Consider the following 26,844-nt stretch of genomic DNA (forward strand, 5'->3'; position numbering starts at 1 on the left):
ATTTAAGATTCAATTCAATTCAACTCTGCTCCTAGAATATCATTGTAGCAGCAAGCACCCCAGCATCCCCAGGGTGGCTGCCCACACAGGTTCTTAGATCTGCCTTTCTAAAGGAAAGCAACTCAAAATGGGTAAACAATCTTCCTTTAATCACTCAAACATACCATTTATCTAGTTCAGGGGAAAAAGTCAGAACTTCAGAGTATACAGACAGAAGTTACAAGAAAACAGAAAAAGATATCAGCAGACAGGCCTCCAACTGTCTGACCATTACATCCATACCTAGTCAGTTACCAGAGAGGGAAGCACCAACATCTGGGTTTTCAAAGCTGGGGGCTCAACGGCTGCCCAGAGTCTCATATGACCAAATCACACAACACTTCACAAAGTGAGCCCCACAGCAGAGTCTCACATCAGGGCTTATATAGCCTTCTCAGGGGTCAGAGAATGTAACAATGCTCTGGACCCACTGCCCAATCACAAAGTATCTCCTGAAAAACAAGCCTCCCACCACAGGCTCCAGGTGTACTAACCTAAGGGCAGGGAAGATCTTACACAATACAATCTTAGAAAGATGGAAACAACATAAATTTACATTCCCATTACAACCATAAATTTGGAAGGCAATATATATATATATATATATATATATATATATATATATATATATATGAAGGTGGGATTCACAGGTTGATTGTCTCTTAGAAATTTCAAGTGTTTTCTCAGTTTGGGTAGGGGAAAGGGTTGTGTCTGGGGCTCAGTCCCAACACTATAAGAAAAACACCCAACTATATAAATCTTTTGGGGAGAGAAGGCAGGACAAGATGGACAGGTGAGCTGTTGCAACTGCTAATGGGCTTGAGTGGGAGTCCTTTGTATTTTCTCCTGAGTAAAAAAAGATTTGGGCAGTTAGGTGGCACAGTGAATTTGTGAGGGTAGGGTGGCCTAGAGCCAAGATGACCTGAATTCAAATTCAGCCTCAGGTACTTACCAGCTATGTGACCCTGGGCAAGTCACTTAATCCTGTTTTTTTGGAGTTTGGGTTTTTTTTTTTGCTTTTTGGAGGGGAGAAGGCAGAGCAATTGGGGTTAAGTGACTTGCCCAAGGTCACATGGCTAGTAAGTGTTAAGTGTCTGAGGCCAGATTTGAACTCAGGTCCTCCTGACTGCAGGGCTGGTGCTCTATTCACTGTGCCACCTAGCTGCCCCTTTAATCCTGTTTTTTTTTTTAATCCTGTTTTTTAAAAAAGTATTTTTAGTTTTCAACATTCATTTTTATAATTGAGTTTGAAATTTCCTCCCCTCCACTCCCCTGTCCCCAAGATGGCATGCAATCTGATATAAGCTATACATGTACAATCATATTAAACATATTTCCACATTACTACTATTGTGAAAGGAGACTGAATTCAGACTCCACAGTTTTCTCTGGACATGGACAGCATTTTCCACCATGAGTCTTATGGAATTGGTCTCAGATTATTGTATTACTGAGAAGAGCTAAGTCTATCAAGGTTGGTCATCACACAATGTTGCTGTTACTGCATACAATGTTCTGATTCTTCTCATTTCACTAAGCCCCAATTCACGTAAGTCCCAAATTTTCTGAAATCCACTGCTCATCATTTCTTTTTTCTCCCCTGTCATCCTGTACATTTCTTCTTCCTTTTTAAATTTACTTTTAGTTTTCAACATTCACTTCTTAAGATGCTGAGTTCCAAATATTCTGTCCCTCCCTCCCCCAGCTCTCCAAGAGGTCATGCAATCTGATATAGGCGATCCATGTACAATCACATTAAACATATTTCTACATTACTCATATTGTGAAAGAAGAATCAAAACAGAAGGAAAAAACCACAAGAAAGGAAAAAACAGTGAACATAGTCTGCTTTGATCTGCATTCAGACTCCACAGTTCTTTCTCTGGATGTGGACCGCATTTTCCGTCGTGGGTCTTGGAATTGTCTTAGACCATTATATTGCTGAGAAGAGCTAAGTCCATCAGGGTTGGTCATTGCACAATGTACTTGTTTTCCTGGTTCTGCTCACTTCACTTGGCATCAGTTCATGCACATCTTTCTGGGTTTTTCTAAAATCTTGCTGCTCATCATTTCTTATAGCACAATAGTATTTCATTACATTCATATGAAACAACTTGTTCAATCACTCCCCAGTAGATGGGAATTCCCTCAATTTCCAATTCTTTGCCACCACAAAAAGAGATTGCTATAAATATTTTTGTGCATGTGGATCCTTTTCCCTTTTTTATGATCTCTTTGGGATAGACCACTAGTAGTATTGCTGGATCAAGCCCTTTGAGCAGAGTTCCAAATTGCTCTTCAGAATGGTTGGGTCAGTTTACAACTCCACCAGCAATGCATTAGTGTTCCAATTTTTTCCACATCTTCTCCAATATTTATCATTTTCCTGTTTTGTCATGTGCTTAAACCCTATTTGCCTCACTTGCCTAATCTATAAAATGAGCTGGAGAGGAAAAATTGAAGTATCCTTTCCAAGAAAACTCCAACAGGGTCACAAAGAGTCAGACATGATTGAACAAAATAAGCCCAATTATTTTAAGTGTATTCTTTTTTTTTTTCTTTTTGGAGGCAATTGGGGTTAAGTGATTTGCCCAAAGTCACATGACTAGTAACTGTGTCAAATGTCTGAGGGAGGATTTGAACTCAGGTCCTCCTCACTCCAGGGCAGGTGCTTTAAGTGTATTCTTATTCTAATTTTTCACGCAATAATTTAGGGCTAATAATTGTTTTTGTAGGGTTCTATACACATGAAAATATCTGATTGTTTCCAGGGGAAACCATGTGTTGGAACATACAAAGGGTGGGATTATTACTGATGCCCCTAAATTGCATAAGTATTGTATAGAGCTCTCATACTTACTAGCCATGTGAGCAAGCCATTTATCTTCTCTCAACCTTAGTTTTTGTATCTGCAAAATGGGTATAAGAACACCTGTGGGAATCTCTCTCAAAGGGTTGCTGTGAATCTCAGAGGGAAAAAATATATATGTATATGTATCTATATATATACACAATACACATATGGATTTGTACGTGTATATGTATGTATAAACACATATGATACTTGGCAAAGTTTAAAGTGTTATATAAATGCCAGTTATTATTATTACTATTATTGTTATTAAAACATCACAATTAGGAACATACAGCAACTCAGGGAAATCAGCAGTCCCGACATTTTCTTAAGAAAATTAGAAAACCAATTTTTTTATCTTAAAAATCTAATCTTCAATATCCTTATCACAAAAAGTGTTCACTACTTTTTAAAAATCATAAAACTAAGTCATCTTACAAACTAAGTTTTTATCATTATATACCTGTAGATACTGGGTTATTTTTAGGATCAAATTATTTTTTGATTATACAAGCTTTCTTTCTCTCATTTCTTTTTCAAAGCAACAATCTTTCCTCATGGCCCTGCTGTGGGCCACTAAGGAAACATTATCATCCCAATTATATCTTGACAGAGTTTTAAATGAATAAGGAACCAAAGTTTGACTTAATTACTATAGTTTTTATTTACTTTTAAAACATTATCACTCCATTGTGCTGTAAAAGGGCTTCTTGTGGCTGGAAGGAAAACAGAATTGTTACACCATCAAATATTTCTCCTGCAGGCTGACAAAAAGAAGCTGTCTCTTAACCTGATGGCAATGAAAGACAGAGGATGAGTCATTGCTTGTGGAAACCAATTCATTTAGTCACTACGAACTGCTGTTATTTATTACTTGTCAGCACATGCTGTTAGTTCAATTAAATATAAAAACCTGAAGCTCTCTTGTCCTCCCCCACCTCCATCCATTTTTTTTTAAAGCAGAGAAAGAAAAAAATGACATAAATTGGAAACATTGAAATAGAACCTCTTAGGTTTATTTTATTCCCCTTGTTTTAATTATATATTGCTTATTAAACCTCTTGCAATGGAAGTAAAGAATCATTCATCTTTTTCACTTAGCTAAAGACAAAAGTTTCTAAGAAAAGGGGTCCTTGTAAAAATTCAACTTGAGTTCCCTGCTCAAGAAAACATACACACAAAATGAAAACAAGGTCAAATGGGCTGATTGCAATACTCAATTACTTATAGAGGGAGTTAAGGACAGCAAAGTAATGTCTGATTAAAGCTCAGACTGCTTAAGCTCCATACAATCAAATCCTTTACAGATGACATATATTACTCTATGTAAACATATATATTTACTCTCTATGTAAACACATTACTCACAAACATCCTATATGTTTGACAGTAATTCGACAAAGAGAAGACATTTACATTTTACCTTTCCCAAGGGAAGGTATTCTTTACTCAGCTCTAGAATTCACTAAAATAAAGATTCTGTTCCTATCAAAAAATGACATACAGGACCATGTGTGACCATGGAAAGAAGAAAACAAGCATTTATTAAGCTCCAACTCTTTGTCCAGGAGCTGTGCTAACTGATGGGGTGCTTGCCCTTGGACCTCAGCCCTAGAACCATATTTCTCATCAGCACAAAGACCCTATCTCTGGCAATAACTCATGAGTGGGCCCCAGTGAGGCAAACTATCTCTCCTTGTTATAAGAACAAACTGACCTCTGTAGAATTTCCCTTGTGTGACTATCTTATTCCAGCAGAATTATCATGTACTGATTCCTAGTTACCATATACAATCCAGAGGTCAAGCCATAGCCATCAACTCTGGAGGCTATCTTGTTATAGGTAGATGTGCAGACATACAGACTCTTCAGAAGCCTTCTCATCCCCCCATACCAATAGTGAATGACGCCTCTGCCCAAGGTACAGAAACTCATACTTGCCACACAAGTCACTGTACCTTTCCTATATAAACTTCGGCATCACTCCGGTTAGGTTGCAAGTTCCTTAAGGAGCTCTGCCTGCCATATTAGCATTATAATACTTTTTGCCACTTGACTAGAAGGCTGTTTGAGTCCATGACTTCTTTCCAGACAACTCCTCCCTGAACCTCAGTATTTTGGGGTCCCTGCACCCATAAACTGCATCACTAGCCACTTACAAATATTATGTCATTTAATCGTCACAACAATCATGAGAGGTGGCTACTATTATTATCCCCAATTTACAGTTGAATAGAATGATAGAGGCAGCAGTTAAATTACTTGTCCAGGGTCACACAGTTACTAAGTATCTGAAGTCACATTTAAACTCAGGCCTTCCTAATTCCAGGCCCAGCACTCTATCCATGGCACCACCTAGCTCCCTGGAGGTGGAGAAGTTGATACTTAGAAAATTTGTCAAGAGACATAATATGCAATGTATGTTAAGTAAATCTGCCACCTCCCTTTGCCAAACATGAAGAACCTGTTACCCTAAATTGTTTCTCATCAAGTTTATATCTTTAATGTGTCAAACGATGCTTAATAATTCTTTCACCCATTTCAGCTTTCATTTAGGTATTATACTGCAAACAAACATTATGAATCTTGCATTTATTTATCAACAGAATGGCACAGTGATAGAGAAGGGGAACTTGGAGTCAGAAAGAATTGTACTGGGTTTGAATACTGCTTTACATATTTAGTAGCTATGTGAACCTAGGCAATGCACTTCCCCATTCTCATTCTGTTTCCTCACTTAAAAAATGAAGATAATATGAGCACCTATCTCACTGGGTTAGTGTGAGTCTCAAACTAGATTATATAATGTAAAACACTTTGTAAACCTTAAAGCCTATATAAATATCAGCTATTATTACTGTATTACTGTATAGCAAATTCATCCCTTCTGGCCTATTTCCATTCAGTGAACAACAATTATTTTACCAGCTGTCACAAAATTTTTTAAGTGAACAAAAAAATGAGAAAAATTAAGTGAAGTTTTGCCAATAACTCATGGTCCATTGAATGTTATGGGCAGGGAGGGAGGGGAGGCAAGGAAAAAAGCACCTTTTCTCACTAGACTTCAGTCAAAGCTGAATGAAAACTTAGCTGGATAATAGCAGTGTACAAACTGTCAACCTTCAAAGTACAGTCTAAGAAAGACAAACAGAATTAGGTTGGTTACATGCTTTTATTTCTTTCAAAGCAGGTGACATGAACATGCGTGGAAACTGCAGTTTGGAACTGAGCTCCCTTTGGGATTAGGGTACAGTTTATACAACCTTTCAAACAAGGGCTGATGTCACTCCAAGCTCATTTCACCTCTGGACAGAAGAAATACCTTTTATCAAGACCAGCTTTGTGGATTTGGGCTATCTAGACAGAAGAATCTGTCTCCACCCAAGCAGGAGTAGAACAATTATATGCAAGTTTGGGTAGGGGCTGACCAGGATCAGGAGAGTCAATGAAATCTCATTACCAATAATATCTTTCTGCAGAAAAACTGAACTTAAAGTCAGGACTTTGGAAAAAGGGTGAAAAGGTGAAAGCTCTGAATCTCTAAGAAATTGGTTATTAATAATCAGTTTTTTACAGAACACATATTTTGAAATAACAGTTTAAAATGGTGTACAAATATGGCATAGTAATACATCATTTTATATGTAGCATCAATGAGGAATTCCGTGCTTCACAAAGATTTTGATTTTTTTCAAACATCCCTTTATTGCAGTTTAAAAAACCCAAATCCTGGGGCAGCTAGGTGGCATAGTGAGTACAGTGTCAGCCCCAGAGTTGGGAGGACCCAAGATCGGTTCTGGCCTCAGACACTTAACACCCACACCCACACACACACACACACACACACACACACACAAAACTGGCCTTGTAACCTTGAGCAAGTTACTTAACCCCAATTGCTTAAAAAAAAATCCTTTTATGGAAATATTTCAAAAATATGTTGTACAATTCTTTATCTTAACAACAATATATGTAATGTGATTTGACTATTTGTTTGAACATATAGGATCATCAATTACGACCTCAGTTTCCTCATCTGTAAAATAAGCATGTTGGTCTACAAATGATCTGCTTTACCAAGTCTTCTCTCCCTCACATCAGATTTCCTGCCTTTCTTCAAACCCACCTATTCTACCAGGAAGCTGCTTTTCTGCTTACTTGGCACCCCTCCCTCCCCAATCTTGATTCCTTCTCTTCTGAGAGTGCTTTCTGTCTACACACACATCCCACATCCATCTAGAATTTACACTTTGTCTTCTTCCCTCATTGGAATGGAAGAACCTGGGGGAGAGAGGACTTGCAATTTATTCTTCCTTTCTTTATATCCCCAGGGCCTGGTAGTAATCCTGGCACTTAGGAAGTGTTTAATAAATGCTGTTGACTAAACTTCTAGCCCTCAGGTTGCCAAAGTGGGCCATACTGTCCCCAGGGGGGCACTGGAATAATTCAAGGAAGCAGTAGCCTCCAGTGCAATTGTGAGGCACTGAATAAAAATGAGGGGGCAGTGGAAGCATAAGGAAAGAATAAATTTTTGAAAAACCATTTGCACATGTTTCATCTGTTGTGTAACAGAGTTAAAGTTGAAGTGATTACATTACCTTCAAAATAAACACACAAAATTCAAATTAGAACCAATCAGTGGTCAAGTCTGCCAATAGGTCTTAACAAGCAAGTGTTGGAAGGCAAGCGTGTAGAACATTGTCAGGAAGTCCAGCATGCATTGGCAGGAATGTGTGCATGCAATGGCTTGTTTACAGCATTATACTAAACGGTTACATGATGCAATTTTGTATCATCAAAATTTCAATGCAGGAAAACCCCCACAAATATACAATAATTAAATTTAAGATGCTTCATATTTTAAAAAATAATGCAAATTTTTTAAAAAGAACCATTAAAGCATTCAAGAAAGTAGATTTCATTGCATGCCTCCATGGGCGGGGGGAGAGAAAATGTGGAACTCAGGGGATGGTGGAACTAAATGTTGTAAAATACAAGTAGATAAACAAATTTAATAAAATAAAATTTTTTTTAAATTAAGTAGATTTCCAGGTGGGTGCTGAGTAATTTTTTTTTAAAGGGGGTGGTAGGCCAAATCAAGTGATCCATATTTTACATACAATTGTAAATCAACAGTTCTCATGCAAGAAGGCCAGAGGATTACTCTACAATTCTTCATACAGTTTCCCACCTCCCCTAAGGAATAAATAGCAATGATTTTGTGACACCTACTTTCCATGGTTTTCTCACTTTCTTCTGGGTTTATAACCATGTTTGTCATGGATAAGACTGCCAGAAGTCTGATTTCTGACTGAGTAGGATATGACTTTAGTTACTTAACAATCCATGTTTCTGTAAAAGTATGTGTGTGCATTTTCATGGGCATTTTCCTCTAAAATTCCTAAATTTTTTCCAAATAGTTTCAATTTTGCAATGCTCTAAAAGGATACTCAAAAATCATATTTTTGATTCAGGTCTACATGTATACTTATTGTAGAAGTAGTATCAAACTCAATATAAATAGAGTCATTATATTGTACATAAGGATCCCTGTGGGCTGCTTATTGACTTAGAAAACTACATTTAAACACTATTGATGCTTTATTACTTTTTATTTATTTTGTTAAATGTTTCCCCATTACATTTTAATCTGGTTCAGAAACACTCAAGAGTGTTGTTGTGTTTGACATTTCTCTCTATTTATAAGGTATGATAAAATAAATATATGATTTGAAAAAATAGGTGTGCCAGTCATGCTTTGAGGGTGAGAGATGATCATTGGACAGTACATGTGCACCAATAGCCCCCATTCAATCAAAAGATTTAGGTTCATGAATGTTTAACAACTAGCTTTCTAAAGAGGGAGAAAAATGAACCCTCAATATGCTTTTAAGTTTAATCTGTATTATTAATATTTTCTGCATCATTTTCTTAAGTCTAAACAATTAACAAAAAAATAAATCAAGCCCTGACTTGTGGCATTTGCAAACATAGTAGCTGTAAATGCTCAAACTGAAATTTTAACAATCATCTCTGATGAGTCGGTTCCCAGGTCTTCAGGTTGTATGGAATAATTACAGAAAGCTACACACAAGAGTCACAAAGGACAAAAAGACACGAGCAGATTCTGATCTGGTTGGAGAATCCACATTAAAAAGATCACAGATCTGTGGCATTTTTATTGAAAAGCAAGTATGGACTAAACAAAACGAAATAAATACCTGAACCCTATAAACAATTCAGCAAAACAACATAAACAGTGGCTGTGAATGATTATGCTTTCGACTTTCTTTTATTCATTGACAAAGGATTAAAAAAAAAACTGGGATATCTAAGCATCTTCCTAGTCATGCTGCTGTACTCATGTACCACCCTCAACTCTCTCACTCTGCTTTTCACATCGATCTCTCCTGTATCTGTTGCTTTCCCCTTTGAGAATGTAAATGCTTAGAAGCAAGAACTGTCTTGTTTACTAGTTTGGGGTATTAGTAGGGCTTACCACAATTCCTGGCACATAAAAGTGCTTAATGCATGTTTTTTCAATTCATTCCTTTATACTAGACCTCTGGGATTTTTTCATAGATACTCCACCCATACCTTTTTCCCTTGGGATATGCCCCATCCTCCAAAATCTCCTCTTCCTCCTCCTGTGCTATTAAAATATTCATTCCTCCACTGTAACTAATCTCATCTAGTTAATAGGAGGCAAGCCATCTCAGAAAAGAAATTCATATTAAGGTGTGAATGAATAATAGCTCACTTAATGTGTTAATTCTCCAAGTTTAAAATAGGAGCTTATCAATTCTCCTCAAATGGATCAATAATGGTAGAAGTTCAACAAAGATGTTTGAGTGTGAGGTAAAGCCTTCCTGGAATCCCCACTCTCCTTTTCAATTCACAATGTACACAAATGTTTAATTGGCCCTATAGTTGAATAATATGTCTGGCTTCTAGCTTTGGCAGACCAATCTCCTAACAGCTACCAGATTCCATGTAGCCATGGTCTAGTTCAGGAGTTAACTTTTTTTGTATCATGAACCCCTCCTCTGAATAATTTTAAAAAATCATAATTGAAAGAAGTGCCATATTTCAATTAGAGGTGAGTGAAAATGAAGATGTATTTTTCCCACCCAAATTCATGGTCTCTTTTGGGGACCCCATAGACTCCTGGTCTAGTCTATCCCAAGCCCAACCAAACCCAAACCTCCTCTTAGCTCCTATAGCCTCCCCTAGCCCTGTCCTCCAGGACCCACAATAACTGTTGCTGATCTGTTTTGATGACTCTTCACTACCAACTCTCTACAAAAACAACCCTATTCATACAAGTCTTCCCAGGTTTCTCTGAAAATTACCCCTTCATTGCTTCTTATGGTCCAATAGTATCGCATTACAGTAATATACCATCATTTTCAGCCATTTCACAACTGATAGGCACTCCTTAATTTTCTCCACTCACCCAACGTATGGTAAGGTGGGAGAGAATATAAATACATTAGCTGGAAAAAAAATAAAATTAGTCCTGTTCCCAGCACGCCCAATTATGAGAATGCTAAGTGCTCACATTAATATAGAGCTTTAAAGTGTGCAAAGCATAATAATCTATAGTAATCTAGTAAATATGAGTGCTGCTCCCCCCATTTTACAGATGAAGCCAGCGGTCAGAAAACATAAGTCCATCGACTAGTCACATACCAGTGAATGTGTCGGCCTGGGTCACGAAGTTCTCTGATGCTATCATCTTCCTTTCTACTTCTAGATCTTTACTTTTTTTTTGTTTTTTTTTTTAAGCAATCGGGGTTAAGTAACTTGCTCAAGGTTACACGGCCAGTTATTTCTGGTTGTGGTGCTGAGTATGTGAGCCCGGATTCGATCCAGGTCATCCTGACACTGGAGCCAGTGCTCTTACTCGCTGAGCCACCTGGTCGCCCCTAGATCTTTACTTTTTTAGCCACAATCTTTTGAGCCTGCCACCCTTTGAGTGCAATGTCCTGGTGAGTGTGCATGGTCATTTGCTTATTTTTATTTTGGTTGTATTTATTTTTTGCTATGGGATGAAATTAAATAACATAGAAGTTAAATGTTTCCCAGTCCCTGATTTGGACAATTATTCTGTAAAGAATTGGAGGCTTTATAGCGTCTCATCCTCACACCCACACAGTAGTGTGGAAAGATCACTGAATTTAGAAGGACTTGAGTTCAGCTTCTGATTCTGCTTAAAAAAAAGTCACTGATGTGACTTTGGGCAAGTCCTTCAGCCTCTCTGGGCTCAATTTACTCATCCATAAAGTGAAGGGTTGGATTAAATGACATCTAAGGGCCCTCCCAGCTCCTAAATTTATGTTACAAAAAAGTAAAGTCTCAGATTATTTGGCTTAAAATTGGTTCATACATTAGTCAGACAAAAGTCTATTTATTAAATACTATGTTCTAGGAACTGTTAAATCTTAGGGAACAAGGGAAAAATATGGCCCCCGATTTTTATTTACTGTTCCATGTACCATCTCCTCTTGATTGGTATCATTCTGCCTATGTATTTCTTCCATTGTGTTATTTGGAATTCAAAAGTCCTGATTTCAGATCATTAATTTAAGAATAAAGTCTGATCAATAGTTTCATCAGGAGAACACACGCATTATCTAAACTGCTCCAAGATGTTGTTGGCAGCTATATGATGTAGGGGACAGAACACTAAAACCGTAGTCAAGAAGACCTTAATCCAAATATTTGCCTCAAATATTACTAGTTGGGCAATCCTTGGCAAGTCATTTAACCTATCTCAATTGTACTTTCTACAAACAGTTGAACTAGGCAGGGTAGAAGTTACAGAGGCAGATTTAGACTTGATGTCAGACAAAGATTCCTATAATTTGAGCTTTCCAAAAGTGGAAATGGGCTGCTTAAAGAGCTGGGTTCCTTTTCACTGGAGGTTTTCAAAAGTAGGGGCTAAATGACCAGTCATTTGTCAGGTATATTGCCATGGGAATCAATCTGGGGCATCGATGTACAAAAGTAGAATTCCCTTCCAAACTTTGGGCTTTTGTGAAGGGGGAAGAAATTAAATCAAAGTTTTCAAATGACATCTGAAGGTTACGTGGTGGCATTAAAAATAGTTTTTTTTGATACAAGTTAAACTAAAGATTAAAAGTAAGACCGTTCTACATATAGGTATTTAACATTTAACAGACATCTTTCTTGTAAGCTATAATATGTTATAGAACCATTTTGCTTATATACCCTAAAATTTGTACCGAAGTTCTGGTGCCACCGTATACAGATCATATCAAAAAGAATGGTCTCTTATCATGCATGTGTTTAAAAAGATGGTCTGCCGTGCGAACTTGCATTTTTTTTTAACAGAGATGATTACTTGTCCACAGTTTAATAACCATGCAATATTTACAGTTATGCTTTTTGGTTCTTTTCCCTGTCTGACTACAGCACCAGTTTGATTAACTAGTGTGCAGCAAAATTTTTTTACAGACTTCAGTTTTCTTCACTTTTTATGTATCCTGTTTACATATTTTAATATTAATGGCAAGAAAAAAACCATAAAACATGAAACTTGGCAAAAAAAATTGCAGTATTTTAACATTTAAATTTGGCCATAAATAAAATAAACATAATAAACATTTTTTCTCTTTCCACATATTACAGATTGATTTAGCGATAAACATGAAGGTTTGTATTATAGTAACTAAGCTGTAGGAGTCCATAATTAGATTTTAATTTGGTATCTGTATGCTTTTAGAACTATGTTACTTTTCTTCATGTTTACTAATACATAATCCCCATTTATAGGTGATTACATAACTCCTTAACCCTCAAGTGAACTTTTTTACAAACCATTTTCACAGAGAGATTAAGATGAAGTCAATGCATTATATTGCCTAAGAAAAAACTATTTGCAATTTCTGAATTTTTTTTAAGGAGCATCTCTTTCGTAAAAAAAAAATCATAATTGTCATAATATACTGACGCATTAGTAGGAAACAAGTATTACTATTACTTTTAACAAGTATTACCATCACCATAAGGGCAGGTAGTTGGTATACTGGATAGAGTGCTTGGCCTGAAATCAGGAAGTCATCTTCCTGAGTTCAAATATGGCTTCAGGCATTTTCTAGCTGGGTGACCCGCAAGTCACTTACCCCTATTTGCCTCTGTTTCCTCATCCGTAAAATGACCTGGAGAAGGAAATGGCAAACCACTCCAGTACCTTTACCATGAAAACCCCAAATGGGGTCCTGAAGAGAAAAATACAACTGAAACGAATGAACAACAAAAAATACAATGACTTTTTCAAAAAACTTTTTGTGGGGTGGAGTGTTGTTAAAAAAAAACAAACAAACAACCTTCTCTCATTTACCTAAACTTTTGAATTACCATCACCATAGGCAAAATATTTCTCTTGCTAAAATGCAAATTTCATAATTTTTTTTAAATCAACAACTAAGTCTCTTGATTATCCATAGGTAAATACAAAACTTTTTTAAAAAGTGACACAAGTCTAAATTATTGTTGTTATCAAATTGTCATAAAGAGTCATTACCCAGGGGCAGCCAGGTAGCACAGTAAGAGCACCGGCCCAGAGTTGGGATGACCTGGGATCAAATCTGGGCTCAGATACTCAGCACCACACCTAGAAATAACTGGCCATGTAACCTTGAGCAAGGTTAACCCCAATTGCTTTAAAAAAAAAGTCATTACCTTTAAGAGCCTGGACAGGAATAACTGCTACATTTGGATATCTGGATGATGTGCACTTTCTTGAGAGTTAGGATTGTTTCATTCTCTGTATTTGAATCCTTACTGCCTAACACTGTTTCTGGCACATAGCACAGTAAATGCTTATTGATTGGTTTTTATTATCTAACATTATGTTCTTTTCAAATGAAAGAAAGGTTCGTTTCATGAAATTCCTTTTCTACTAGGAAGGAGTAATGATATTTTAACTTCAAGCAAATCAAAATGCCCATATGTCTCAAAGATAATAGGATTTGGTTCTTAGCATACAAAATAAATTTTTAAAACTTTGAGCTAGTAAAAAATAAACCAAATGTTCTAAAGTATGTCATAATTCTGTTATGCTTTTAACATATAAATACTCTCAACATAAACTACTAAACTGTTTTATGTTTATAAAACATTGAAAAAATGACAAAAATAACAAGTGACAAAAAAATTCTCAGCCTACATTTGAACAGATGCAAAAATTAAATTACGTAGCAAAGCTACTGAAATCTAATAAGTCAATCCAAGAGCTTTCATTGTGAAGCTGATAACTTAAGGCACCACAACAAAGCTTGGAGAATTGAAAAAATTAACTGCAGGTAATCAACTATCTATATATTGTTAATACATTTTTCTCATTACCAAAAAAAAAAGTTCCTTAACATGTTTTTCTTGGAACTTTCTTTTTTTCCCATCGATTTCAATGACTTTTCTTGTCTCATTGTATAAAATAAGCTTTCATTACAGCTAAGAACTACCCAAATAACACGCTGCACTGCTTATTGACAAAACACTTGGAATAACACTTATTTAATAACTTAAATATTTCCATGCTATTTTAATAAGAAATAATGAACCTTATTGGTCTGAATATTTACTGTATTTCCCCCAAATCTAGACTGTACCAGGCCCGGGTGAAGTCGGGCATCACATCTGAACCGGCCTTTGCCTGATCTCAGTCTCTGTAGGAGGCACAGGTTAGGCAAGAAATACACCGAAGGGGCCGTTTTGTTTTGTTAACTCTCTCGGAATTAGGGTTTGTAAGTCCTAGAATGTTATCTCATGGGGTACTTTCAGAGTAGACGTCAACTCAATGCCTATTCACACAACAATAATACAAATATTTAATTCGGTAATTTTACACGGCTTTGGTGCATTTTTCCTTTCACAGAACTTTTTTGGGGGGATGATGGGTGAAGATGTTTTAATTCGCAGGAAATAAAAGGGGCTGTGGGCCGGATCATGTGCTATCACACTTAAGTCTGGCTCCTCCACAGCTGTGGGACCTGCAGGCGCCCAAGCACCGCTCCCCGGATCCGGACCTGGCCGGGCTCTCCTCTCAGCACCAGCTCGGGCCGGGTCCTCGTGGGCTCCCACGCCGGCCGGGCTGGACGCCTGCCCGGGACTCGGAGCTGTCCGTCACGCCCGAGGCTGCCCGCGCCCATCTGCCGGCCTGCCACCATCCTGGCCCACGGGGCGTGTCATGCCTGGCCGCCTCCATGCCGGGACTTCTCGCCTCTGAAGCTGTCACGATGCCCCGGGCCTCGCGGGGCTCCACGTGCCAGCTCCGTCCCCACGTCCGCTTCATTTCTCAGCTCGCCCTTGGCATCGAAGGGACCTGACGCATTCCAGCCTCCTTACGTCTCGCGTTTGCACACTCACACACCCAATCTGTGCAAATTCTGTACACATAGCCCTCACCTCAGGGATGAGGTCCAACTGGACCGATACCGGTCTGCTCACTCCGGGAATTCTTGAAATAGCTCGAGCCCCAGGCTCCTGGCCCGGTTTAACAGACTAAGGCGGCTTCATAATACGCCGAGGTCTGTGCTTCATCAGCCTAGAATGTTGCCAAGCACAGGCCCGCCTCTGGGGGAATTCCGCTCCACTGGAAACAATGTTGCGCAAGCAACTGGATACAGTCAGGAGACCTTAGAGAAACCACGTGACCTCTGCAGGCCCCAGGGCTATTGGCCTGGACGACATCCCATGTTCCCTTCAACTCTGATCTGGGACAAGCCTTCTAAGCCCTGACTGGCCAGAGCGGTCATAGATCCCGGTCTGTTGGCCACCCGGCGGATGGTGCTGGGCACTGGTGCCCTTACTGTGTTTGGGTTACACTGCACAGTCCTCAGGTCGTGGCGGCAGCTGTGGTTGGGGTCTTCAACTATTCTCATCATTGTTCTGATGCAAACTGTTTGTTCTAAGAAAAGGCAGAGTGGTTAGGCTGGGCCCAGGGACCCTCCTCCCTGTTCCTTGGGGCCCACTCCATTTTTACAAGGAAAAACAAGTAAAACATCTCAGAAATCAGAATGACCCTAAAAATTCACTCATCCCGGAGTTAGTACAGACTTACTTGTGAGTAGAAAACAAGACTCAACACAAAGACGCTGTGAACTGAGAAAAGCTTACACGCCAAAACGGCCCATTTCTAAGCAACATACGACCAAAGTCATCCTCACAATGGCCATTATAATTGCATGGCTAAATAATGCAATCAAATTACACGGCTATCAGAACCCATCCTTAATTTTTATGGACGCATTCAGCATCAAACATGGGGCAAAGGTGGAAGAAGAAAGACAAACACAGATTACTTCCTGTGGGACTTCGTTTCTCTCAAGCTCAAGCTTTCCCCCTAGAAAGTATTAAGGTGAATGGGGTTGGATGAGATGATCTTTTAAGATTTTCTTCAAGTTCTAAAATTCTGTGATTGTATAAATACCATATTGCTTCTGAATGTAGGCTAAAATCATAAGTTATCATTTTTAAAATTTAAAAATGCTTCCAAAAATATGTAAATATATATTTGCACACGTTTTATTCAAGCCAGATTTAGGGGCAAAACGTGATTTCATGCAGCAATTTTATCTCACTCGCAATTTGAAAAACAAAGATTAACTTACCTCACATATGCTTGATGAGGACATTTCAGGAATTCAGTTTCCTGAAAGTTTTGTTTATTAGAATTACAGACATCTTGAATGGGAAGATCCAGAAAAGTCATACTCACCCCCTTTTTCTTTATGGGTAAGGGATATGAGAATTACAGAGTTTGAAGTGACTTGTAAAATATGATACTTATTTAGTAACCCAGGTAGTTCAAGTCTCAGTCTCCTGACCACTGCCTTTATAAAATATTAAAAGCTCAAATTTAAAATGTCTTCTAAGTTCATTTTCATGGTGCTAAGGAAATAAAAACTTTAAAAATCATTAGGAAACCATTTCTAAATCAGCTTGATTATCAAGTTTAAAAATGCATAAATAAAAGATTAGCTTTATTACCAAAGTAGTTCAGAAATTATTCTTAGAGTCACTTGCCTCAGTTTCTATCCTACCTGTAATCTGTGACAGGAATAAAAATCCTCAGTCCAATTCATTATACTTAAAAAAAAAAAAAAAAACCTCATTTATGGGGTTGGCTAGGTGGCACAATGAATAGAGCACCGACCCTGGAGTCAGGAGGACCTGAGTTCAAATCCAGCCTCGGACACGCTTCCCAACCATGTGACCTTGGGCAAGTCACTTAACCCCAATTGCCATCCAAAAAGCAAAAAAAAAAAAAAACAACCCTCATTTATGGAAAGTAGGTCCTTGTGATAAATTATGGAGAGAAAAGGTTTACTACAGTGTTAAGGGATTTGGGGTTATGGCTTTCAAGGAGATTTGGGGATGTTTCGTGATGTTTTCAGAGTACACTTGAGTGGGCGGATGAAGAGTTCTGAAAATCTTATACCCGAGATTGTTTATTAATGCATATAGGCCATTTTTGTTACTATAATGTTAAGTTAAATTGATAAGGGCTAGATCTGTGGTTTTATTGGCATAAGCAACTACCACGTTAGGTACTCTCTCTAGAAGTGCAGGTCCACATGTTATTGTCCTTGAGAGTTTCTCAGAGCACTGAAAAGTTAAGTGATTTGACAATGGGTCAGCCAGCTAATAATGTAAGAGGGAGGAGATGAACTAAGATCTTTGGTTCAGAGGTTGGCTCTTTATCTACCATCCTCTGTTACTTCCATACTATACCACAAATTCAGCTTCACAGAAAATGTTCTTTACTTGAAATGTTAAACGTTGTTAAATTCTTAATAAAAAAGAAAAGCAATTTTTAAAAGTTTAGCAACTAAGTCAAATCAAAGTCTGATCAAGCTACTAAACTAAAAAATAAGTGGGGATCAATTTGGGAGCAAGATTTAACTATGTTTAACTGCTAATTAATTTTGCCTGGAAAATTACCCTAAAGGTAGCAGATCAACTCAACCTAAATTGGAAAACTTGTGTTTGAAGCCTAGCTCTGATGTTTTCTAATACTTCTACCAGAGGCTCCCAAAGTGATATCGCCTCCTGGGGGGCACTGGAATAATCCAAGGGTGCTATTGGGTGGCAGTGAATAAAAATAAGGGGGTGGCAGAAACATGGAAACATAGGGAAAGAGAATTTTGAAAAACCGTTTGCACATGTTTCATCTGTTATGTAACAGAGCTAGCTGTAGTGGTTCCATTATTTTCCAAATAAACATACAAGAAGCAAGTTAGAACTGATAAGTGGTCAAGTCTGAAAACAGTCTTAAGAAGTAAGCGTTGGCTCAGGTAAGCACGCAGCTGTAAGAAGAGAGATCACTGTATCTTGCTTTGCTCCCAGGTATTCTTGAGATGCTAAAAGCTCCCAGGCTGGTGGGAGTTTGTATGTCCTGTTTTGCAAAGGACAGTTCTCGAGCACATCTCGGCTTCAAGGGAAATAGAAAAGTTGGGACTTGACAAACAGCTCGGATTCGAGGGGTCAGGCCTTGGTCACAAGCGTCCTCACTACTGCACCTGCGTAATTAATCTCAGTCATGTTAACTGACCCGCCTTAAGGTAGAGCTTTCTGCCATTTTCTGATCATGGAGGGGGGAACACACAAGGGGCTAATGTTGTGGGAATGTAAGACAGAGTGTAGCCCTGAGCAGTCTAGACCAATCCTGATTCTGATGTGAGAAGGATGACCACATTAACAGCGTTTAAGCCTGCTCTCGCATCTGTATGGTGTGTGCGCCCTTTGCAAGCAGCACACCCATTTCTCTGGAGAAATGAAATCAATCCCTTCCTCCTAGGGCTCTGCTTCTGACTTCTATGACAATGTGCCTATCACAGGGATTGCCCTGAAAGCTCCTAACCAGGCAAGCAGCGGGCTGTGGCAGCATGCCCAGGCTTACTCCCTCACTTTGCCTGAGAAATCCTGTGATCCTCACTAGTGTTTCTCATATAGTGCATCACTGGGAAGTCCAGCACACATTGGCAGAAACGTGTGTGTAGTGACTTGTTTGTGATATGGTACTATATGGTCACATGATGCATTTTTCAATGCAGGGAAAAAACACATGAATTTAAAATAAATTATTAAATTTAAGATGCATTATTTAAAAAAAAACTATTTTTTTAATGATGCAAAGTGTTTTTTTTTTTAATCATTAAAGGGTTACAGAAAATAGATTTCCTGGGGGGTGCTGAGTAAATTTTTTTTTTTAAATAGAGAGTAGGCCAAATAAGTTTGAGAACCTCTGCTCTATGCCTTTGGACAACTTACAAGTTCTCTAGGCCCATTTCATTATCCATAAAAAGGTGACAAAATTACTTGAACTACTTACTTTTAAGAATGGAGAGAGGATTGGCTTTGTAGTCAGGAAGACCTATCTTCAAGTCATGCCTTTGACACATTTACTGGCTGGGTAACTAGGGTTAATTCCTTAGACTCTCAATGCCTCAGGGAATCCTACGATCCTTTCAGTTAAAGAAAAGTTACTGATCTGCATCAAAGGAGATGATTTTTTTTTAAAGCAATCAGGGTTAAGTAACTTGCTCTAGGTTACACAGCCAGTTATTTTTGTGTGGGTACTCAGTATCTGAGGCCCGAACCGATCCCGGGTCTCCCGACTCTGGGGCCAGAGCTCTTACTGTGCCACCTGGCCGCCCCAAAGGAGATGATCTTATACTAAGAGTTCCCTCACTGATAAAATCACAAATCCAGGCCAAAAAAACCTACTGACTTCACAGAGCTATTGTAAGGATCATATAAGGTGATAAATATAAAGGGCTTACTACGTAATGTCAGCTATTTGAGAAAAAAACAAAAGATGTGTTGAAAAATTTCACAAATGGGTTTTTCTTAATCTTTAAGGAATAAGAACTCCTGCATTCATCTGCTTATTTTATGCTAAATGTTTATTGTAATATGCCTGAGTTTAAATTTCTAAATGTTGGGAACATAACAGGTGCTCCAGAGTAAATCATCGACTGATCTGATATGGCACCACAGAACTACACTCAACTTTCTCAATTAAAGTATTTCTCAAGCAAGCCTTTTCTAGTCTGCTCATTGTTGCCTTACACAACGACTTTCAACTTGAAAACGAACACACCCACACACCCGTTTGTCTTGGGTATCACTCTGACCACTTCTCATCTGTTCATTCCATTCTACCTGACACTCACCCTCTCCACTCCATATCCTCCAACCCCAGCGACTAACAGACTTTCAGCGAAAAGGGGTCATTTTTGTCATCCCTAAGTCACTCAAAACGCTTATTAATATATCTACCTAACTTAATAACACGGCAAAGCTGTTTTAAAAGTTCATTTTGCACTAGGTTAGTAGTAAATTAATGTTTAACTTAGTCTGCTTTTACAAATTCAAGAAAAAAGATTACTTCAACACAATCATGTTATTTCCTCTTAAACCAGTCCCCGTGGGAAACTGTTATTCAAATTAAGATCCACACTTATCAACTTAAAGATAACTGTTTTAAAAGTTTTGGCTGCTGAGTTTCATTAGGAACTCAGGGATAAAAAAATATGGCCACTTAAAAAATCGGAATTGGGGAACAATTGTAATTTCCCTTGTTACAAGGGAAAAAAGTAAAGAATATGTGCAGTACAAATGTTTACTATTTCCATAGGAAAACAAATTAATGCCAACATACAATAAATAAGCTACATAATAAAAATGCAGCCCTGTGTATTTTGTGCTCTAAGAAAACTCCTGATGAACATCATATTTATAGTCAAGTATAAAAATTAAGGTATTATATCCACTCCAGTCTCCCAAATTAGCTTTGTACTAAAATTTAAAATTATTGCTAAAGAAAAATAAGTATCCTGAAGATAAAATGTAAGATCTTAATTTTCTTATAAATGCTATAAAACTAGAAGGTAATTATTACATTATTAAGTGATCAAAGTACTCCACATTGATAGGAAACAACTTTATTATTGGCAAAGTATCAAAAAGTCTTTATCTCCATCCAGAACAGTAGTCCTTTTATTTTTAAATTGAATGAATTGTCACATCAGATCTTCAACCAAAAAACCAGACAAAATTTGGTACCATAAAATATTCTCTTTAAGTCATAACTTGGAATGTAAATGAATTTTGTTTCCCAATTAGGAAAGAAGCTCAACAAAGCATCCAACAGAACCAAATACTTTTTTAAATGGTTTGTTTGTTGGAAAATTATTTATGTTACTATGTAAAAAGGCTCCTCCTCAGCCACTTGAGATCTCTAAGTATGCATTTAAATTGTCCAAAAAATAAAGTTCTTCAGCTTTAACTAATAGATACATATTCTTAACATCTCAGACCCAGTAAGAAGTAAGCCTGGTAATACCACATTAGAATATTTCATGAATCAATAAAAGGCATCTTTAAGACACTGTATTCTTAAAAGTGCATATACAAAACTGAATTTTTTAATTGTGAAGAAGCTTAAGGGGGAAATAATATAACTTCTTACTGAAAAAGTGCAGGCAGTCTTAAAAGGCAACCTACTTGGTCATTATTTTTGTGAAGCATTAAGTCGTATTTTTGACTTGAATATATGTCAGTCTGGGACCCTTTGTGTTAATGGATGCAAAGAAATAGCTAGGCCCAAATAAATACTGATCTAGCAGTGTGTCCAAATAATCCAGTTTTATGAGTCACAAATTTAAAAAAAACGAACAAAAAAACCCTCACAGTAGAACCAAGAAAAAGTATTCATGAGCTTTTTTGGCCAAAGATCGGGATTTGAAAAATAGGGTTGAATGAGGAATGTCACATAAAATACAAAGAAATTTTACAACAGAAATAAACTGACATCGTTCCCTTCAAGGAAATACAAAAGCTTATTAAAGTGAAATAACCCTAAGCTATTTTTTTCACATCACCAGCTTTCATCAGGGCCTTAATCGCCCTGGCCCTCATTTCAAGTTCCAAGAGCTCCAGCTGCTGTGCTGAAGGCTGAACATCTTCCGCGGGAGGGACAGTCAGGGCGGCTGCTTTAGACTCCTTTGGGCTGGACTCTGCCAACCCCAGTATTTCATTCACACTTTTCTCAATGTCCTTCTGGAGGTCATCTATTTGACCAGCTTCGCTTTTGACATTTTCTGGTACCTCTGGCACAGCTGCTTCTTCATTGCACGGTCCTTCTATGTCACTGTCATAGGCATCAGCATTGATACTGAGGACATCACTATCTTCACCTTTGCCTGTAGTACACAAGAATGGAAAATGACAATGTAGCCCAGGGACCCTAATCAAAATTGTCTTTCTGCTGAAATACCCAAGCGTTGCTTTCATTTTCTCTGTATAGACTCTCAGAAGCCACCTACCTCTACCATTACCATTCTTGAACTCTTCAACTCTGAAAGCAGATCTAATTTAGGCAAGTTTTAATGTATTTGTCATTCCAATTTAGAATAACATGCAATATACCCAAGTAGCAGTGCCTGGAAAATTTATTCCAGCATGTGGAGTTATATGATCTATTTTCCTAATTAAAATGTCATAATGTTTTATATTATAGTAAAGCTTGTGCATTACAAAATGAAAGCTGATGCTGGAAACCTTTAGGACTGATTATTGATTATATTTTAGAAGTAAAATTTAATATTGATAGCGTAGCTTAAAATACATTTAAGATTATTTCATCAGATAAAAGGAAAAGTGCCTTAGGCAAGCTGGACACTGACAATTATCCCACATCTGCTCTTATATTATTTTGACCTCTTCTCTTTCAACTCAAGAAATAAGAGGGAGAATACCCAAAGCCATTTTTAACTAGTTAAAATAAGTCTTTGTCAAGTAATTTAATTAGGAAAGTTTGTACAATATAATAAAAAATGTATTTGTTACAAAATTCTCATAACTGATTGAGGCAACACCTTGAACTTAAAATTTACTGTAGTTTGCATGTTATTTTAACTTTAATCACAGTCAATACCTATTACTTAATGTATTACTAGTTATCTTTTACATATCAAAAAATTAGCAATTCCAATATTTTTGTAATATTTAGCTTAAAACCTAAACCTTAAATCTATACAAGGGCTTGTTTTAAAATGAAACATGTACAATGAAACTACATATTTTGAAAAATGGTAGACAGAAAACACTAATTATTAACACTCATTGATTTTAATAATTGCCAAATGCTCCCTAGTCTATAAATTGTATAAAAATATTACATTTATTTTGTATCCAAAAATAGCTGTAATATTTAGTTGGTTCACTATTTTACGACAAAGAACACTTCATATGAACACATCAAGGACTGCAAATAGAAAAACAAATTTTAACAATATACTTTTAAACAGAAGAAAAAATGAGAAGAGGAGAAAGAGGAAGGAAGCAAGCATTTATAGTGTCTACTATGTATAAAGCATTGTGCTAAACAATTTACAAATACTATCTCATTTGATTCCCAGACAGTCTTTTTTTTTTTTTTTACTAGGTAAAATACTGACCTATTCTCTGCCTCATTTCTCACCTAGTTTTAATCACTGAATGGGTGTTGCCTCAATCAAACTGAGATCTGTTAAAGATCTTAGCTTAAAAAGACCAAGGTCTCCCAGTGCATCCAGGGTCATCTCCAGTCTTCCTGATCTCTATCTTGCCACTGGACCCAGATGGCTCCAAGGGAGAAAGTGAGGCTGGTGACTTTGCACAGCCGTCCCTCGCTTAAATCCAATTCACTTGCATGTCATGGCATCGCCTCTCTGATGTCATGGCTCTCTGAGAACTAAGGACAAATAATAACAGCTACATTCTCATTTGATCCTTACAACAACCCTGGAAGTTAAGTGCTATTACAGATGGGGAAACTGGGGTGGCAGAACTGAAGAGACTTGCCCACATGGCTATCAGATGTCCTAGGCTTAATGGAACTCAGGTCTTCCTGACTCCAAGCTCAGCACTCTATCCATCGCACTATTTGTATTACAGAAACAGATGGTAAGGAAAAAGATGTCTAAGGAACATGTTCATGCCACAAAAAAAAGGTTAATTTGTGTTCATTAAACACTTAAAATTACTGTAGGTTTTGAATGAAAGTCATAAAAATGAGAGAGAAAGGGAATTTTCCTGAGACAACTAAGTAAGATTTAGTGAGACTACAGCAAGGTAAAGGGGTCTTAAAGTAATGCATAAGTGTGAAAAAAAATAACGCTGATGATCGCTAAAAGACAGAAAAGATCTATCAAGATCTTCATGGATTCCGACTTTTCTCACTCAATGTGTTAGCAAGTTCTCTCTCCCAGCTGTGTATCTTCTGCAAATCTGATGAATATGCCATCTATGCCTATGACTAATAAAGAGTCACTGATAAAACTGGCAAACAGCACAGGTCTAAGCACTGACTACTGGAGGCCTGCTAAACGAACGGAGAATCTGACCTTTTTAAGGCTAACCATTTAACTAAAGCCAAATACATCTAATTGTACTATCAGACTAGCCCATCTCTCGCCATCACTTGCACAAGAATGATTGGAGGTAAACTATCAAACATTTTACAGAAATCTAAGTCAAACATAAGATATCACCCTTATTACCAGTTTTCTAAGTCTAGCTAATAAAGGAAATAAGGTTAGTCCAGCATGACCTACTAACGTTGGGTTGGCTCTTTTGTAATCACTACTTCCTTTCCTACAAATTGAGATGTCATTTACTGACCCATTCTTTACAATTTCTACTCTTTTTTTGGAAAATTAGGATGTTTGCCTGTCTCTGGTCCTACGGCACCTCTCATGTTTCTGGAGTTCTTCTGAAGGTCAAAGATAGTGAAAGAGCCTTTAGCCCTTTCAAGGTTCTTCATTAGGCTCTAGTTACCTGAACTCACCAAAAGCAAGCAGTAACCGTATTCCTATTGATTCACTTGGAGTAGATTTTTAATTTTTAATTAGCTTTCTCCTTCAGCCTTTACATTACAAAGAAAACTTTCTCTGAAAACAAAAGCAAGAAGAGGCTCAATAGTTCTGCCCTCTATCACCGGTTATTATTCTATGCACTCTGGGCAGTGATCCCAGCCTTCATTCGAGCCTGCTCTTTCCCAAATAGCCAAAAGTCTCCTCCGTTGTCCTTAACATTCACTGCCAGACTCTGGCCATTCTAAATTCATTGCTCAAGACACAGTTTTTACCGGTTCGTTGAGATGCTTTCATATTAGTCTTTTATTACCTATCCTTGCTTCCATCTTCTGTGCCACTTTCAAAATCTGAGTTGGTTGATGATATTCTGTACAATTACATTAGTATTTCTAGGGAGTGGCCTCTTTTTTCTTCAACTATCTCCATTTTCTTCTTCAAAATTTCATTTTTGAGTTTCCCGTTCAGCTGACTTACCTGGTAGGATTTTAGAACACAGAAGCCTCCCTATATTTTCTCTAAATCCGCTGAAATCTGTTCTCCTCAATCCCAGGCACATACATGTTAGATCGTGTGCAAGTTTTCCTTTTGTTCATTATCAAAAACTGCAAAGTGGAAGTTTCATTATTTACCAAGATTTCTATTTCTATTTAGCCTCCAGTTCATAAAAATCATAAATTTGGGGCTGGAAGAAACGTTAGAGATGAATTAATGAAAAAGTCACTACTAGATGCCAAGCATTGTAGTAAGTAAGCACTTAGGATACACATAGAAATAGCAAGACAGTCCTTTTTTTTTTTTTTTTTTTAAGAAACTCACTCTAATGGAAGAGAGAACACATTAAAAGAAGTTCAGCTGCAGGACTGATAGAAAATCCAGGAATCCTAAGGTGGTAGAAGAGGGGCAGATGGCAAATTCTAAGGGTTCTAAGTTTATGTCATTACATCAGATACAATCGGGTATCAGGGAGTCTACCAGATAGTCCAAACATGGCAAGGCATTTAGGATCTCAGAAGACAAGAGATAAGGCAGATGATAAAAGGCCTCATAGTCTCCCATCTCAATGGACAGAATAGCCTGAGCGTCTTCTCTTTCACTGGAAAGAACATTTATTCTGTTCTTTCTAAAGAAGGCATTCCTTTTTGGAGTCACATTCCAAGCCTGAGAATTATCCCATCAAATCTTAGTGATCATTATGAGAGCTGAAATTTATTTTCTGTGCTAGGATCTAGATCATCTTGCTTTACTAGCCATATTTTGTGCACCTGTGTATAGACATTTGAGAACACATGTTTCTTTGTTTTAAACCCTGATATACTCTATTTTGGATTTTTTTCTCCCATGACTGAGCTTCTTTACTGCTATTTTTCCTATATTGTAGCTATTACTCTCAACAGCAACTAGTTTGGAAGAGATTTGTTTTGTTCTCTTTACCTCAACCTGTTTTTCTGGATCTTATTTAGGAGATATCAAGGAGATATATTTTTTTTTACCAATCCTTTTCATTCCTTCTAGCCAGAAACCCCACAATCCTATATTTTAAAGCCATGGTATAGAAATTTACATCCTTTTCTCAAATATTATTTTACCAGTGACTTATTTCATGAATTTGCTAGAGGTCCTGCCTTCAAATTTCAGCAGGAAAAATAAAAATAAAATTAAAAACCACCTGAGTTCTTTAAAGTTTTCATAATTCCCCCCAGAATCTCAGAATCATCACCAGCAACGCTTTCGGCAAGCATTATTTCTATCAATTATGAAATCTCATACTTCTAAGTCTAGCAATGGTCTTCATAAAGTATACAGGGTAGCCCAAAAGTCTTAGTGAAGTTTTAAATGACGAAGGATCTAATAGCTTAAAATTAAATTATTAGTATGAATTATCAGCCAGAGAAAAAGTCTTTAAAAAACCTTAAGAAACAACTAAGAAGTCCAGACCAATTTACCAGCAGGTCACTTATGACTTAACTCTTATTGATAACATGAAAGGGTTGGGCAAGGTCATTACCTACTGAAGTATGGAAGACTTTGAGAGGGATTTCTCAAAATTCTCATTCGGGCTTT

The 26,844-nt window shown here is 37.4% G+C and overlaps 1 protein-coding gene across 8 annotated transcripts in view; it reads right to left on the bottom strand.

Moving 5' to 3' along the window:
* The window catches only part of CAAP1 (caspase activity and apoptosis inhibitor 1), a 103,890-nt gene that overhangs the window by 21,084 nt on the left and 55,962 nt on the right, over positions 1-26,844 (bottom strand). For 6 of the 8 annotated variants that reach the window (XM_069090368.1, XM_069090342.1, XM_069090377.1 and 3 more), the window contains one exon: positions 20,853-22,128. The exons of the other annotated variants lie outside the window; for them this stretch is intronic. In XM_069090368.1, coding sequence (XP_068946469.1) covers positions 21,785-22,128 — 344 coding nt within the window. In that variant the 3' untranslated portion in view covers positions 20,853-21,784. Of the gene's footprint in view, positions 1-20,852; positions 22,129-26,844 lie in introns of those variants that run through there. 8 annotated transcript variants of the gene reach the window in all.

This window comes from Petaurus breviceps, unplaced genomic scaffold, assembly GCF_028583685.1.
Source record: "Petaurus breviceps papuanus isolate PSGF00001 unplaced genomic scaffold, PetGlider_PUasm1.0 125, whole genome shotgun sequence".
NCBI classification, from domain to species: Eukaryota; Metazoa; Chordata; class Mammalia; order Diprotodontia; family Petauridae; genus Petaurus; species Petaurus breviceps.